This window comes from Eulemur rufifrons, chromosome 27, assembly GCF_041146395.1.
Source record: "Eulemur rufifrons isolate Redbay chromosome 27, OSU_ERuf_1, whole genome shotgun sequence".
Lineage (NCBI taxonomy): Eukaryota > Metazoa > Chordata > Mammalia > Primates > Lemuridae > Eulemur > Eulemur rufifrons.
Window position 1 is genome coordinate 33951930 of NC_091009.1, and position 16140 is coordinate 33968069.

At 38.4% G+C, this 16140-nt stretch overlaps 1 protein-coding gene across 2 annotated transcripts in view; it reads left to right on the forward strand.

Annotated features, from left to right (window-relative positions):
* Positions 1 to 14243, forward strand: part of DENND1B (DENN domain containing 1B) — a 174200-nt gene extending 159957 nt beyond the window's left edge. For both annotated transcript variants that reach the window (XM_069459325.1, XM_069459324.1), the window contains 4 exons: positions 144 to 248; positions 11339 to 11418; positions 12263 to 12479; positions 13254 to 14243. In XM_069459325.1, the coding sequence (XP_069315426.1) occupies positions 144 to 248; positions 11339 to 11418; positions 12263 to 12479; positions 13254 to 13778 (927 nt within the window). In that variant the 3' untranslated portion in view covers positions 13779 to 14243. The remainder of the gene's footprint in view (positions 1 to 143; positions 249 to 11338; positions 11419 to 12262; positions 12480 to 13253) is intronic.
* Positions 14244 to 16140: the final 1897 nt, after the last annotated feature.

The following is a 16140-nucleotide window of genomic DNA, read 5'->3' on the forward strand; positions in this document are numbered from 1 at the left end:
TTTCTTCCTAATAGATTCTTTAAACGTACAGCTGAAGTGGTATTTTGTTATTTGCATGTGTATCAGATACTTTGTTTATTCATCTGATAATTTTCATAATAAAAGGAGCACTGTAAAATAACTATGTATTCTTTCACATGTAGGAAAATGAAGACGATTATGGGGCCTGTTCTGGCTCTGTACAGTACACACCAGTCTACGTGCTGCATAATGAAAAGGGAGGAAACGAACAGCTCAAGCTTGCCCAGGTGAGGCCATTTACCTCTTGAGCCTCCATATTCTCAAATTATGAAATTCCAATAAATTCTTTAGGAACGATTTTGGAACCATTAATTTTTTACGTGTGATAAGTAAACCTGCAGTATTGATCGAGGAAAGGAGTAGGTGGAATCTGGGCAGGCTACAGTCAGATTGAGAATCGAATGTTCCGGATATCAGTCCCTGTGTACATTAACTCATCTTCACAGAGCCCTTGGTCTAGTGAGGGGAGACAGACAGTGAAATGGGTGATTGTCGTAGAATATTAATAGTTTTATTTTATTTTACAAAAAATAAAATGAAACTCATACTTAAGTATTTGACCATTAAAGTAGTCCACAGAAATTAGAATGTGAACTACTATATATCTGTCTTTTTCTAAGGTTAAGTATTTTATTTGCTATAAATATTTAAAGCTTCTGCTTATATGCTGATGCTACTTCAAATATTATCCCAAATGACAAAGTGCTCAGAATCATAGCTGTGTGTGTCCCTGACTTTGTATCGTAAGTAGGCTTCTAAAGGTTTTAAATAAGCAAAATTGGTATACACCAAATCATATTTTTAGTGGCTTTAGAAAACTAGCTTTAGAACATAATTTTTGAGTAGATTATAGTTACAAAATTATAGAACTGGAAGCGATTGCAAAGTTTCATTTATTACGGTAATTTTAAAATGTATTGCGGATTTCTGTTTTTTTGACGTAATTTCAATTTTGATTTCAATTTTTATGACATAATTTTAAAATGTATTGCTGGTTTCTGTTTTTGCTTGTTTTCTGTTAATTTCTACAGACACAATTGCTTTTTTTATTGTGTATATCTAAGGTATATAAACAGGTTTTGATATACATAGTAAAACGGTGACCACTCTCAAGCAAATTAACACATCCCATACCTCACCGTTACCTTTCCTGTGTGTACGGTAAAAGCACCTGAAATCTCTCTCAGCAAGTTTCTAGTATACGGTATTAGTAATTATCATCCTCACACTGTACATTCTGATGGAGAAAGTTGTATTAGGTTCCACAAAAGCTTACAGAACAATAGGTTGCATTCATTGTATACTTTCAAATCGTCATGGCTGTTATGGGTTATAATATCATTAATTCCATCATCTGCATTCATTAGCATTTTATGTTTGCATAGTGGACATGACAAAAATGATGACTCTAACAAGAATTAAGAGAAGTTGGGCTTATTGTGTTAAGAATGCTAACATGATTTTCTTGCTTGGTATATAGGAATTTGTTAAACCAACCTATTTAGAATTATGATGCAAATGTTAGTACTGTCTGATTAACAGTCTTGATCTTCACTTTTCAAGTGAAAAATATCTGAGTTTCAGGAAATGTATATACCCAGTATATATGTTTCTTTTTATGTGTGTCCCATTATTTAAATAGGTGCATATATCTGTGTGTCGTATGTATTTTAATAGCTGAATTTTTTAAGACTTCATATGGCGATCATTTGTGACCTAATATTTATGATAATGTTTTGCTTGTGTTTTTTGAAGTTTGATTGTTTAGTTTTAGACTCGTATCGGTATCTCAAAAGGCTAAATTTTTGGCCCTCTGGCAGTTTTTTCTCTGCTACTTTTCTCCCTTAATATTTTTCCCCAAGGCTCCCAGAATCCGTGCTTTCTTACAAGGCTAATGTTAATTCTTTGCGTTGAGAGTTAATATTGCTCTGAAATGATAGCCAATTTGTGGCCAGCAGCTTATTTATTAAATGAGAGCATGGTACATTTAAATTGAAATGGTCATCTAATCCTTGATTTAAATTATTTAATTTTATAGTTTTAGTGAACTCACACAAGTGAAAAAAGACAGTATCAGGGCATTTTTAATAAGGATACAAGTATTGCTTAGGGCAGCCAAGTGCAAGGACACGTGTAGACCTCTGGTAGGACGGGAACTAGGAAAAGGAAAACGCAGTCAGGGAAGAGTATCAGCTCCTCTCCCCATCCTATTCCGCACCTCTTCTTACCCTTCTCTCCCTCTCCCCTTCTCTCCTTCCTCCTCTCCCTCTTCCTGTCTCCCTCCCTCTGCCCACCCTCTCCAGCACCTGGACCTGGCCTGTTCTCTTTGTGTGCTGTGTGTTGTACCTTCTGTAGACTGGCTTTCTCTGCTTCTCTGTGCCCGACACAGATGTTGCAGGCAGGCACTAAGTTGAAACAGATACTAGAAATGGGTAACAATTCTGGAATCCAGTTTCCTATTGACAAAATGTAACAAGCTCACTTTGGACCAGGTGTTGGTCTGTGGGGGCCAGGGAGGGCCACGGTTCTGTAAATTCCAGCCAGAGGCCAGGGAGGGCCACGCTGCTGGGGACACCGAAGGGTAGCAGGGGTGGGAGGGGTGAGCAGGGTAAGCAGGTTCAGAAATGGGGTTTTGAGAACGGTGACAATACTTCACAAGATGTCTACTGTTTCTAATTGCCTTAGTCAGTAGTCTCCCCGCTTTCAGTTTGCCTTTCACAATTTCACTTAGCCATAATCAGCCATGGTCCCAAAATATTGAATGAGAAATTCCAGAAATAAAAATTCATAAGCTTTCAATTGCGTGCCATTCTGAGTATTGTTATAATTACTCTATTTTATTATTATTGTTAATCTTTTACTGTGTCTATAAATTAAACTTTATCATAGGTATGTATTGTATAGGAAAAAATATAGTATAGTTAGGGGTTTGGTACTATATGTGGTTTTTTTAGGTACCCACTGAGGGTCTCATATAGGAGAAATCAGAGTAAGATAGGGTTTGCTACTCTCTGTGGTTTCAGGCACTCACTAGGGGTCTTAGAACATATTCCCTGCAGATAAAGGGGGACTATTGTAATACTGTTTGCTAAAAAGTCATCTTTGCAAAAAAAAAAAAAAAAAAAACCCTATATTTTTAACTGCCTAGGTTATCACAGATCTGAAGCTTGATAAGCTCCACCCTGTTGCGTTGCTGTTGCCTTAATTCTCATATGAGGACTGAGCCACTTACACAAACAGAAAAGGCTACAAGTGGGAGTAAGTTAGGACGCACGGTTTGCACGCTGGGCAAGGAAAGGAAGAAGGGGCAGCCACAGTGCAGTGCCTTGTCTTTATCGTCTGATCTGCAGAGTCTTCCTTGGCTCACTGTTTGGGGATGATCTAGGCCCGCTGATGTGGTGGAGCCTGTGACCCGGTGTCATGGCAGAGTTGGAAGGCTGAGCTGAGACAGGAACACACTGTTCTATCACCAAATCCATGAGTTCTCTCGCCCCTGATTCTCCGAGTGTACTCATGTTAGGATCTGAGCATGTTAAGATTTTGAACTAAATATGTAAGTATTTCTAGGAGTAGTTAGGTGTGGTTAAAGGCAGAATCTATCAATAAGTATGTCAGAAACACTAATGTTTATTTATTCATTTATATTACCCTTATTTCCAAGAATAATTTGACATCTTACAAAGAATCACAGAATAAAAGATTAAACTGTATTTAAATAGATAAATGTAAGGCAGAGATGAGCAAGTGCAGTAAGAAGCCCGAGGGCCCATCCCTTGCTTATCAGCCAGTGAGGAAAAAGCACAACAGCCTGATTCATGATGCACAAGGTTTTCTGTGTTTGTTTTGTTTTGTTAAGTTGCTCAGGACTCCCACAATCATTCCGGGAAATAGGGTCGATGTTGCGGATCCACAGATGATTTCGTTGTCCCAAGAGCTCACACTCCGGTGGGCGTGCCTTGTAGAGGCAAGGATCTTATTTTGGGAAGCAGAAATCTGGTTTTCTTCACTTGGTCTCTTCTGTGTAGTTTCTATTATTTGAAATGCTCAATCTCATTAATACCTCTCTCGAAGACAGCTTAGTTACCTGGCCATGGAATCTCATAAAAAAATAACAATGGCTACAAGTAGAAATAAAATACACTATCCTCTTTCTACTGTAAGGCTTATGGAGCTAGAAGAGGAGCATCACTTTCTCATGTTAGAGCTGGTCTTAGTTATGCCTCAAAAGGAGCCAAGTTCTGGGTATCATCTTCTGTTTGATTCTTTCAGTAACCAAATTCTCTTAAAAGATTTGCCATGTGGTAAATTTAATTACCTAAAAGCAAGATACTATAGAAATCGTTGGAATTTTTAATCCAGATAATTTTCATGTTCTTACTGCTGTTTTCTAAACGTCAATTCTTATAGAGTTGAAATCGTATAAAAGCCTCAGCAAACCTGGGGCAGACACACAGTTCCTTGATGACAGTGAGGCTGCCTGTGTGTTTGTGTGTGTTGCACGATTCGTGTAAAACCTCCCACAGTCCGGAGTGGAAACCATTTACCCCACTTTTCAGATTCAGAAACAGGGGAGCAGAGAGATTAAGAAATGTGGCTAAAGTCCTTACAGGTCATGAATAACATAGTAGAAATTCGAAAACAGGCAGACTGATTCTAGAACTTAAGTACCTAACCATTGTCATGTGGAGTAGTTGTGGAGAAGGGTATGGAATTTACAGCCAGACAAAACTGAACTTTGAGAAAGGTACTAGCAGTTAGCATTGGGCAAAACAAAACATTGCTAAGCCTTAGTTTCTACGTTTGTATAGTGGTATAACAATACATGTCATTTTTTAGAATGCAGTAGGTGTTACAGATAATGTGTATCTTAATAAAATAGCTGCTACATAATAGGTACTCAATAATTGGTAGCTGTTCATTTATATGTACAGTGTACGTGTACCTTGAGTTCCAGGTCTTTCTTAGCAATGGCACCCCCTGACTTTCTCCTCTCTCGGTAGTTACTGTCCAGAGTCACTAATAATCCTCTAGTTACTAAAGTAGTGGGGACCCCTAAAATTACCTGCCTTCAGTCTAAGTAAAGATGACTATAGATCCCAGTATATTATTTGAAAAGAAATATACAGCTTATCGTAGGAAGAAATCCCTTATAAGTTTATAAAACTTTGAGTGTGTCATCCCATCCTAGTCCATTCAGTTATCCCATTTGATATTGGATATAATATCCTTTATATATCTCAGTGTATATAAAGAATTTCCCATTTCCCGTTTTCAGCTAGATTTGTCAGCAAAAGACTTTATTTTCATCTGTTTTCAAAAGGTGAAAATAGCATTATTATAATTTGAATTCCAAGAATGTATTTTAAAGTAAAATGTTATAATCTGGGTGCTGTAGAAGACAAGATCTAAATGTATCTCGTTTTAAGCCTGTGTTCCTTATTTAGCTTATTTTGGAAAAGATTATGAATCTATAGCCCACCTCTAGCAAACAGTAATTTGTGTGCTGGTCTGCTAATTAGTATGGTTACTTCCCATTTTGTTGATGAGGCTTACATAAATGTCAAGGGTACAGCCATGAAGATCTCCCAATTAGGCGTCACATTTGTAGAAAGCAGCCTTTTTCCCTTTTGTGTGGAGATGACAGTTCCAGCAGCAGCCCGGCCTAACAGGACTCCCGGGAGAGGATCCTCCGCTGGTTTTATTGAAAACAGGGCCGGCGGGGTCCGGTGAGAATACTGCCACTGGTCTCGGTGCAGAACACTTGTAATCCTGACTCTGCACTCACCTTCTCTCATGGGTTTTATTTTAGAATATAATACTGAAGAGTTAGTGAACAATATTTAGATCATTAAGTCTATCATCTGAAATTATGTTTAAAAACATTTACTTGTAAACATTTATTAGAATTTTCTAAGCATAAGATATGTCTTCAAGTAATATGAAAAATTTATATATATATCTAAAATACTGCTCCATTTTTAATAATATTAGCCATTCTTGGTTTAGTCTAGCAACGATAATGTGTATCTATCTGTGTGTCTGCATGAGCCACACAGACACTGGCCACACGAGTGAGCGAGCACGAGAGCTTTGCTGTGTTAGAGGCAACATTAACAGATGGATGGCCCTAAGCAAGGCACAGTCACGGCAACAAAACCTCGCGAAAGTGGAGGATTGAAGCTTTTTGTTGTGAAGCCCTATTAAAACCCTGGCACACATAGCACTTTTAACTATTGCCTGTCTGGGACAAACAGCAGTCTACTCAGATTTTCAACCTATCAAATTAATTCTATAAAAGCAGCATGATAAAATATAAATGCAAAGTTATTTTTCATTTGTACTGTGATATAAAGCAGTGTAGTGTGCCTGTTGATAAATACACTTGGAATGTAGTCAGGACTTACCCAAATATAGTGTTTACTATGGAAATATGTTTAATAGTCAGTTTCTATTAATAAGACCAAGCACTGTTAAACTGGGAGACATTTATTCTCATTTTTAATGTAGTCACATACAGACTGATAGTTTGAGATTTAAATAGTTATCTTTTGAATTCACAAATAAGAAAGGTGTTTTCACCATAAAATAGGATCTATGTGATTTTCCATTTGTATCCCTTATGCAAGGTAATAGGCACACTTAAAAAAAACAAAACTGCTGTCTTTTTAGTCTTTTTATATTTAATGGTTTATAAATCAAATTCTCATGGATTTGTGCAATCTAACACAACAGCTATGAGTTCATTTTATAATTGATGAGTAATATACTTTCACCTTTAAAAATATGCTCAGAAGTTATATATGCTTTTCTGCATGCAGAGACTTGTCAGGAAGGCATTTCAAAGCCTTGTGTTGGTTGAATAGGGACATAAGAGAAATTTTGAAAAAATATGAGCAATCAGATAGTTTGTCTTAATGTTAATAAATCTCATATTTTAAAATGCAGATGAAATTAAATTTCTGTGAAACTTAAAAGATTACTTAAATTCTCTTAAATTACTTAGTTCCTAAGCTTTATAAAACATGGGATGTCTATTAGGATGTGGTTCATGGTATTGCACTGTGACACTTTCCTTCATAGGAATTCGCTGAACTCTGATAATAAATGAATGGTAATTAAAGGTATTTCTTGCTCAGGTGACAGTAGATTTCAGAAAATGGTTCACTTGTTAGGATCTTTGTAAAAATTACAGTCCATTGAACAGTCTGCTTTATTGGTCAGGCGAGAAACGTCATATCATTTGCAGCGGGAAGTTGCCACTGGCTTTTGACCAAGAAGAAAGTGATTATAAATCAAAAGATGAGAAATGTAATTGTGACCTGGTGGGGGAAGATAATTGGAAAAAATATTGTGAAAATTAAATTTTACAAAATAATACAAATAAGTGTAGCCAAATTATGATAAAACAATATTAATTGTATATTTTTAGCCCTCTATGTGGCTCAGTATTTAGAACACTATTATCAAGCTAAAATGTTAAAGTGATAAGGTAATCTCTTAGAAGGTTTCAAATGACAAAACTCTTTTGAAATAAGTGAGCAAACTTCTTTTAACAGACACTTACAAAAAATTTTGCCTGAATGAAAACACATTTTAGCAGTCTGCATCCCAATGTCGTTCTTTCATATAGATTGTATTTTAGTCTAATTTATATTAATGACAATAATTTATAAAATTGATCTTTTGAGTACGCTTTGAAAAATATGGATATATTGCTAAATTGAAAGTTATTTTCTTTTGTTCCTCTATCAAAATAATATTAATTTCCAACATGTCAAATTTGATTATAAATTTTATCAGTTGTGGATTACAATAGTGCCCTCTAGTGTACATTCTATGGTACTTTCCTTAAAAGAAGATACACCAAACAAAACTCGGCACCTTTCAGAGTAGTCTTTTAGAAACACAGAATAGACATGGAGATGTTTATGTTGTCATAACATTATTCAAGAATATTATTCTATACAAGGAATAATTCAGGACCAAATCCTTTCAGTAACTGGCTGGGACTTCATTTTTAAAATGTTTAGCTCTGCTGAACAATACCTAGTATATTAAAAAGATACAGTGGAAGATAATCATTCTTATGTGAACATGTTCAGTATGTATTTTGATATATTTTAAAGTTGACATATTATCTTTTTAATGTTATAATTTTACTCTTCAGATGTATTGCCATAAATGACTGTGTCATTTATTACAAAGTCTTGAAACAAAACCAAAGGCACTCAGTTTTTCCATCTAGTAAATCTAATGAGTATTACCACTCTGGACTTGACACCAGTAATCACAGCACTGATATTTTTCCTCACTGTTTTCTGTCCTGTTTAACTTTGTAAGAGTTTTTCCTGTTTTACCTTCTTAATTTGTAAGGGCTTTGATTAAATTAACAATAGTTCTTTATTCCAAAAGTACGCAATTTTTTTATTTTATTTTATTCTTATTTTTTTCCCCCAGGTGTCTTAGGATAAAGAAAGGACAATTTCCTGTAGTTGTGTGTATAGAACTGCTTTTAAACTTTGTCAGAGATCAGTGTTGGTGTTGAGGAAAGGAAAAGCCAGTCTTTTCTTTGTAGGCTCTACTTCTGCCGCCTGTTAGTATTGCCCAAGGGAAAGAAATTGCCAGAAATGTCATAGATGTATGACTGTAGGAATATAATAGGATCTTACTATAATTTGAGCTGGATTCATATCTACTACACATTGTTATATTTCCTAATATGTATATAACACAAAACTTACTTCTTGAGGTCTCTTGAAACATTAAGTTTCATGGTTTTGTGACACGGTCCTACCTCTGTGACTTTCTGTGTACATTTTTTACATCTTTTTCTTTCATATAAAACACCTTGCCTTCTTATCTTTGCCGGCCTGTTTACCTTATTTCATTCACTGTCTAGGCGTAGGGTCAGCGTCTTCTCTAGTGAGCTTCATTCCGTGTTGATGACCTTCTTCTTCATTAATTTAGTCTCTTTTCACATTCTTAGCGAGCATCCTTTGTCATATGAATGTCCACTTCATGATTATGTACATAAAGTACATAAATTTTTACATAAAGTACACTAGATTTGTTCTTCACATTTTACATTTTCATGAGAGCAAAGTTTTATAATTTCGTGTATTTAGACCCTAGTAGGTGTCTGATTAAGCACGTGTGACATCTTGTTCCCCATGTTATTTTAATTCTTTGTATTAGTGATATAAAACTGTTTAGTTTTCTTATGTGTTTTGCATCAAAAAATGAACCCTTATTTTATATAGTGCTGCCTCCCAGGAGAGTTGCTAATTTGCATACCCCCACGTCACCTTTGTTAATGTAGCTGTGCTGGGTCTGTACACTCGGAAATTTCTTTTTTTTTTTTTTTTTTTTTTTTTTTTTTTTTTTTTTTGAGACAGAGTCTCACTCTGTTGCCCAGGCTAGAGTGAGTGCCGTGGCGTCAGCCTAGCTCACAGCAACCTCAAACTCCTGAGCTCAAGCGATCCTCCTGTCTCAGCCTCCCGAGTAGCTGGGACTACAGGCATGCACCACCATGCCCGGCTAATTTTTTCTATATATATTTTTAGCTGTCCATATAATTTCTTTCTATTTTTAGTAGAGGTGGGGTCTCGCTCTTGCTCAGGCTGGTCTCGAACTCCTGAGCTCAAACGATCCGCCCACCTCGGCCTCCCAGAGTGCTAGGATTACAGGCGTGAGCCACCGCGCCCGGCCTACAATTCTATATTGTTAATATTATTAGTCTGTTGACTAGACCTACTTTTCCATTATTAGGAATATTACAGTTTAATTAATATCACCTTCATTATGGTTGGTATTAATGGTTTTAGTTTAAATTTGATTATATTCACACAATGAGCAATAAGTTTTTATCTATAACTTGTATTACATTTAATATTTTGGCATTTTTCACCCTGTATTTTTTAAATGTCTTGAACAGAAAGACTGTCTTTCGTAGGCATGTCCCCCCCAGCGTGGAAGGTGGAGCAGTGAGGAGACAGTAGGCAGTGGGGGAAAGCGACAGTGGCCGCCACCTTATTTCCAGGCAGTAGTGTACAGTGGCCGCCTCCAGCAGGTTCTCCGTCGGCATTTGTGGATTCAGTGGCTCTGTTTCTCTTCAGTATTTGGACCTGCAAGTCCAGGTCTAGCCCTTGCCTGGCTCCCCACCAGGCTCTCATCTCCCCCACTTTCCTGCCAGGTCTGCGAGCCCCCATGGATTCAAATTCCTGGTCTTCTGCCTGCTTAGTGTGTGTCTGCCATCTAGTGATCAAAAGGGTAACTGCACGTTGGACGGGACCCCTTCAAATGTTCTGTGCACCAACACGGGTTCTAGTCCACAGTGCACCCACCAGTGCACCCACCCAACGTCATCCTCCATTGCCTTACGGTTTTCCACCTGTTGACGTGCTCTGCTGTCTCTTGCCTCCGTGTTTCATAGTTCTCCCTGAAGAGGTCTTTTGCCTCCTTAAAGATACTTCCAGGTACTTTATTTTCTTTGCTGGTATTGAGTCTTTGATTTGGTTCTCAGTTTGACTGGTAGTGGTATACATGAATGCCTCTGATTTGTGGGTATTGATCTTGTATCCTGAGACTCCACTGAATTCACTGATCAATTCCAGGAGTCTCTTGCTTGAATCCTTGGGGTTTTCTAGATATAATATCATATCATCAGCAAAGAGTGAGAGTTTGATCTCTCCCGTCCCTATTTGGATGCCCTTAATTCCGCTCTCTTGCCTGATTGCTCTCGCAAGGACTTCCAGCACTGTGTTGAATAGAAGTGGAGATAGAACTGGACCCAGACCAGGTTGCCCACTACGTGGGAATGGTTTCAGTTTTTCCCCACTCAGCATGATGGTGGCTGTGGGTTTGTCATATATGGCTCGTCTCCCGCGGTGACTCTGCACTGATTTCAGGCAGGTCCCTGAGTGGGTGTGGAGGGCAGTGGGGAGGCAGGACGTGCTCCTGGGGGACTGACCCCACCCCTCTCGCTGGCCAGGCGGGTGCAGCCATCCCGCGCTCTCCTCTCCAGTGATGGTCTCGCACTCTCCAGATTTCGCGATCCCGTCTCCTGCTCACCTTGTCTTTGTCCTGCTTTCTGTGTCCCACGCTGATTCTCCCCGATTCACGGTGCTGTTCTTGCAGGGGCGCGATCCACTCCTGTGCAGCAGATCGAGACCCTCGCTGCCCTCCCTGGGAGCAGGAACCCAGGAGGTCACCTCCACTCCACCATTTTTTCCTACACTCTCATTGTTCGTTTATTAATAAAATTTACTAGAGAGACTTATTTTAAACTGCTAATGCCAATGTATTGTCCTTTTTCTAGGCCCGCTTAAAAAGACCTCTTAAGAGCCTTGATGGTGCTCTGAATAATGAGGATGACGACGACAGTGAAAGAGCAAGCAAGTACGTGACAGATTTTGGTGTTCTAGTGAGTGGCGTAGCGCCCTGGCAAAAGTTTAGGTTGCTAGGGACATTTCACAGAATGTACCCCTCGAACTCAGATTTTGCTTCCTTGGGATGGCATGGGGGATGTCTTGGGACAGGGAAGCAAGATGGACCTGAGCTATCTTGCTCTGGGAAAGCGGATTCCAGAGCTATCTGGGATAGTCTTAAAGGGAATCAGAAGCCCACGCAGGTTAGGCTGTTACCCTCGGGCTAGAGAGGGAAGGCTGAATATCAGGAACAGTGATGAGAGTCCAGTCCGTGGTGACAACAGCAGAGAAATATTTAGTAAACAGTGTTTAATTTTAATATAAGGGAAATAATACGTATTTAGCTTTTTAACAATCTTAAGATACATGGGGATGACAAAATGGATTTTTTCCTGCATTAAGTATTTCTGTGTGTAAAGCAAAGTGCCTTCTTCTCTACTGGGAAACCATATAAAATATTGAAAGTGAACTTGGACTACAGCAAACTTTCCAAGTGTTCAATCTAATATTCCTAAAGTAATAGTTCCAAATTCCCCAGAGTTAGTAGTAGGGCTTTTAACAGAGTCTAACTTCAGATTGATGAGGTATAAGAAACTTTTCGCTTGTTCTTATTGGATGTCCTTAAAATGTCCAGTAATCAAACTGTGATATGTACATCACTGTAAAGAATTTGACAATGAACTAATTATCAATTTTGTTCTTGTTCCAGTGAAATATCACTTTGATTTTAAAACTCTCACTAATTGAATGTAATTGGTACTATATTACAACATGCAGCACATGTGGTTGTGTATCTACTACTGTGTGTGTTTCAGGCTGTCTTCGGAAGATGGCGAAGAAGCTTCTGCTTATTTTTATGAAAGTGATGACTCTGTTGAAACCAGAGTGAAGACGCCGTACTCGGGCGAGATGGACTTGCTGGGCGAGATCCTGGACACTTTGAGCACCCACAGCTCCGACCAGGGCAAGCTGGCGGCTGCCAAGAGCTTGGATTTTTTTAGATCAATGGATGATATTGATTACAAACCTACGGTTAGTTGATTTTTTGACTTATAAAATTAAAAGAAAACATTCTTGTCCTTGCTGTGATTTCCTGATTTTATACCCTTAAAATTTGGTAGAAATATGTCAAAACATTTGAAATATGGTAAAATTTAATCACTAAAGAATTATTTCTAGTAATAAAATCCCACTATTTTCCCTGTCACTTACCCAGTTCTGGGTGGTTATTGATGTTAATCGAAATTCTTGTCAGGCAGAAATGTGTTCTTGCACTCTAGTTTTACAGTCATCTTCTCTGGGTAAATTTTTGAGCGTGAAAGTATTCCACTGTTTTTTCTTTACTTCCTGGGTGTAAAAAAATTTTTAACATATGTATTCATTCAGGTCATTTTTTCCCATTGTATTACTTCATAAATGAGTATTTTAAACAAACAAATTGAACTAAATGCTTTAGAAACAGGAAATGCAGAAGTGAGAGTAACGGCAACGCTGGTCTGATTGGCAGAAACTCCAGAACTTGACGTTAGTAATACAACCTCATTTGAATTTGGTAGGCCTTGACCTTGGTAATATAACCTCATTGGGATTTGGTAGGCGACAACTGCAAGGGCGTGAAAACCCAAGGCCGTCCCCAGTAACAGAGCTCGGGGAGGTCTCTGATAAACTACCGGTGCCCGATTCCCTCTGGGGGGACTTCAAGCTCCCAGCCTTGGAAGATACTAATGTTGACTTCAAAGTGGAAAACAAAAATTGCTAAATTAATGCTTACTAGAAGTTTTCTGCATTTGTTGTTTCTTCTTTTAGAATAAATCCAACGCTCCCAGTGAGAACAACCTGGCTCTCCTTGGTGGCTCTGGTGACCAGGCCGAGTGGCACCTGGGGCAGGACGACAGCGCCCTGCACGGCAAGCACCTCCCTCCGTCGCCCCGGAAGCGCGTCTGCTCCGGTGGGTTGAGGGACTCTCTCTTCATCCTGAAGGAGGAAAACAGCGAGAAGCACCTCAGTGCGGACAGCAGGGGTGGCCCTGGCCCTGCGGGGACGGAGCTCCCGCTCGCTGCCCCCGAGGTTTCCCAAACTGAGGAAGGAAAAACAGAAAAGGAGGAAACACTAAGCCAGATTTCAGAGGAGCTGCTCGTCCCCAGCCCCGGGCGGCATCCGTCTACTTTCGTTCCTTGGGAAAAAGAAGGGAAAGAAGCCCCGGAGAGGCCAGGCGCTGGCGGGCTGCTCCACGAGGTCGTGTCGCTCTGTCGGATGACGTCCGACTTCCAGCAGGGCCTGAGCATCTCCGAGGACAACGCCAGTCTGGAGACACTCCAGGATTCCCTGTAATCTGAATAATAAACAGAATTACTTGGAGGAATGACAACTCTTAATACTATTTAATGTTTTTCCATGGGGAACATATAGTTCCCCCACTTGTTCATTTCATGGATATGTGTTATCCATTGATTTTTAAACATAAAGCAAATTATGCTACTGTGCTCTTAAATCAGGTACTAGTATTATGTATATGTATGTACTGAACCTGTGATCTCCCAGCATTCGGTGCTTCCTGCCACTCATCGTAGTTACTAAGTCTGCAGACGTCACCCGTGCACACGACCAGTCGCTACTGTACTAATCTGGTTGAGCATGACCTGAGCGAAGTATCAAAACTAGCCTGAAACTGATGAAACTGTTAACCCACTAATTGCCTTAAAGCTGTATTAAGCATACTTATATAATTTATGAAATTATGTGTAAAGTTTGAAGGATAAGTTATTGGTGTTCAGAGCAATAATGACATTTTCTATTCATCAAATCAAGGTCAAAATTCCTTTTTTTTCAAGATTAAAAAGCTCTTTTATAGAAATACTTAACTTGCTTATATAAGGGCATGATAGCCATGTTTCCCAGAAAATGTAAAGGTCTACACTTACCTTGTATTCAGTGAAATACAGGAAGTGCTGAACCCTAATGTGAAGTTAACGACTTGTGTTTACAAGCGAGACACTGTAGACAGTTTCCCGTTCCGTCTGCCTTTGCTGCCGGGGTCCTCCCTACGGAAGCCAAATGCAACGTCAACTGTCCTGATAAATATCTTTTTTTCTCCTTGACTAATAATACTCTATCAAAATGTTTCATATCATCTCAAATTTACTTTTTAAAAATAATTGACTTTGTAGTAATTGATTCACAGGAAAAAAACAAGGATGGTACACAGAGTTCCGACCCGTCACCGTTATTTCTCTGTTGTTAACATTGTGCATTAGTGGGGCAGGACCGTTACTTTGTGCTGCCCTAGTGGCTGCTTCCTGTCCCAAGATCCTGTCCAGGACGCCACGTCACATTAACTTGCCTGTTCCCTCGGGCTCCTCCGGGCTGTGGCAGTTCCTCAGACTGTCCTGGACTGGAGTCATTCATGTGCTGATGACTTCATGATAGGCTAGATGGACAGCTCTAATCAGGGAAAAACAGTGATGTTACAGTTAATTTGTTATTAGTAGGTTCAGAATATCTACTCTGTACAACTCCCCCATCGTGAGTTTTTTTTTAAATTGTCTTTTTAGAAAAGAAGTTTGAGAAACTGTATTCTAAAATATTTGCTGAAAGAATATAATTTCATTTAAAATCCTAGAAGGGGGTTTTGTTAAAAACATTGCTTAAAAATATTTATTCAGGTCAGTCTTTAGATTATTTAAAGAAAATGACCAAGTTTTTTTAAATCTACTTTTCAAAATCTAAATGAATATCTTTTATTTGAGACGATTATTCATTCATGATTATGAAGAAAGATGAATCTTGTTTTCCTTGTAAGGATAGACTCTGTATAAAGTAAAAAAAGTGTTTAATTTTTTTTTTTTTTTTAACACAGAAGACAAAGTTCTTGTCAAATTTTGCTTTTATATGGTCATTACAAAATTCCAACCTACCTTACTGAAGTATTTAATGGAAGTAGCCCACGTATCAAAAGAACTGTTTTAAACAGGAAGGAAAAAGGTTACTCTGGTTGTTAATCTGCTTGGCAAATATTCTTCATAATTTGTGCAAAGAATGTAAAGCAGCCTTTTAATATGAAGTGGGTTTTGTTTTTATTTTCAGAACTCACACTCTAGAGAACGAGATAACCGTTGAGTGTAGCATGGGCCAGATTTTGAGGCTTAGGCCATTTACATAATAAACATTGTGGCCTCAGAAATCTAAATTCTTTTTCTATCTTTGCCACCTCACAAGATGTTTGGCTGTAATGCTGTGCTGTGATATTTAGCCACTCACAAATAACATAATCCTCTCAAGGTACTTTTACAGTGATTTGTGCCTTATTTTAACATGCAAAATTTGCTGTTTTATTCCATGTTAAAAACAAAAGCAAAAATAAAAACTCTACAAATTATTCTTGAAAAAAATCCAGACTACTACTAGCCAGTACTGATAATTCAAATCATTACAATTTTGAGTATTCAAAGACTTCTCTTAAACCAGACTTCCCGGGCCTATGGTGGGCAGGGTGAGGGTGAGTTCTGAAATAAATCAAAGTGTTGTCTAACTTTCTGCAATGCCCATATCTTCTATTGCAACTAAACCAAATATTTAAAAGCTCCTCTGCTGTTTGAAATTAAATTTCAAGGAAGTAAGAGCTGTTCTACAGCAGAATTGTCTAAACTCCTAAGACTTTTGGCTTTTGGCACAGAGTCCTTGGTGTGGCCTCGAA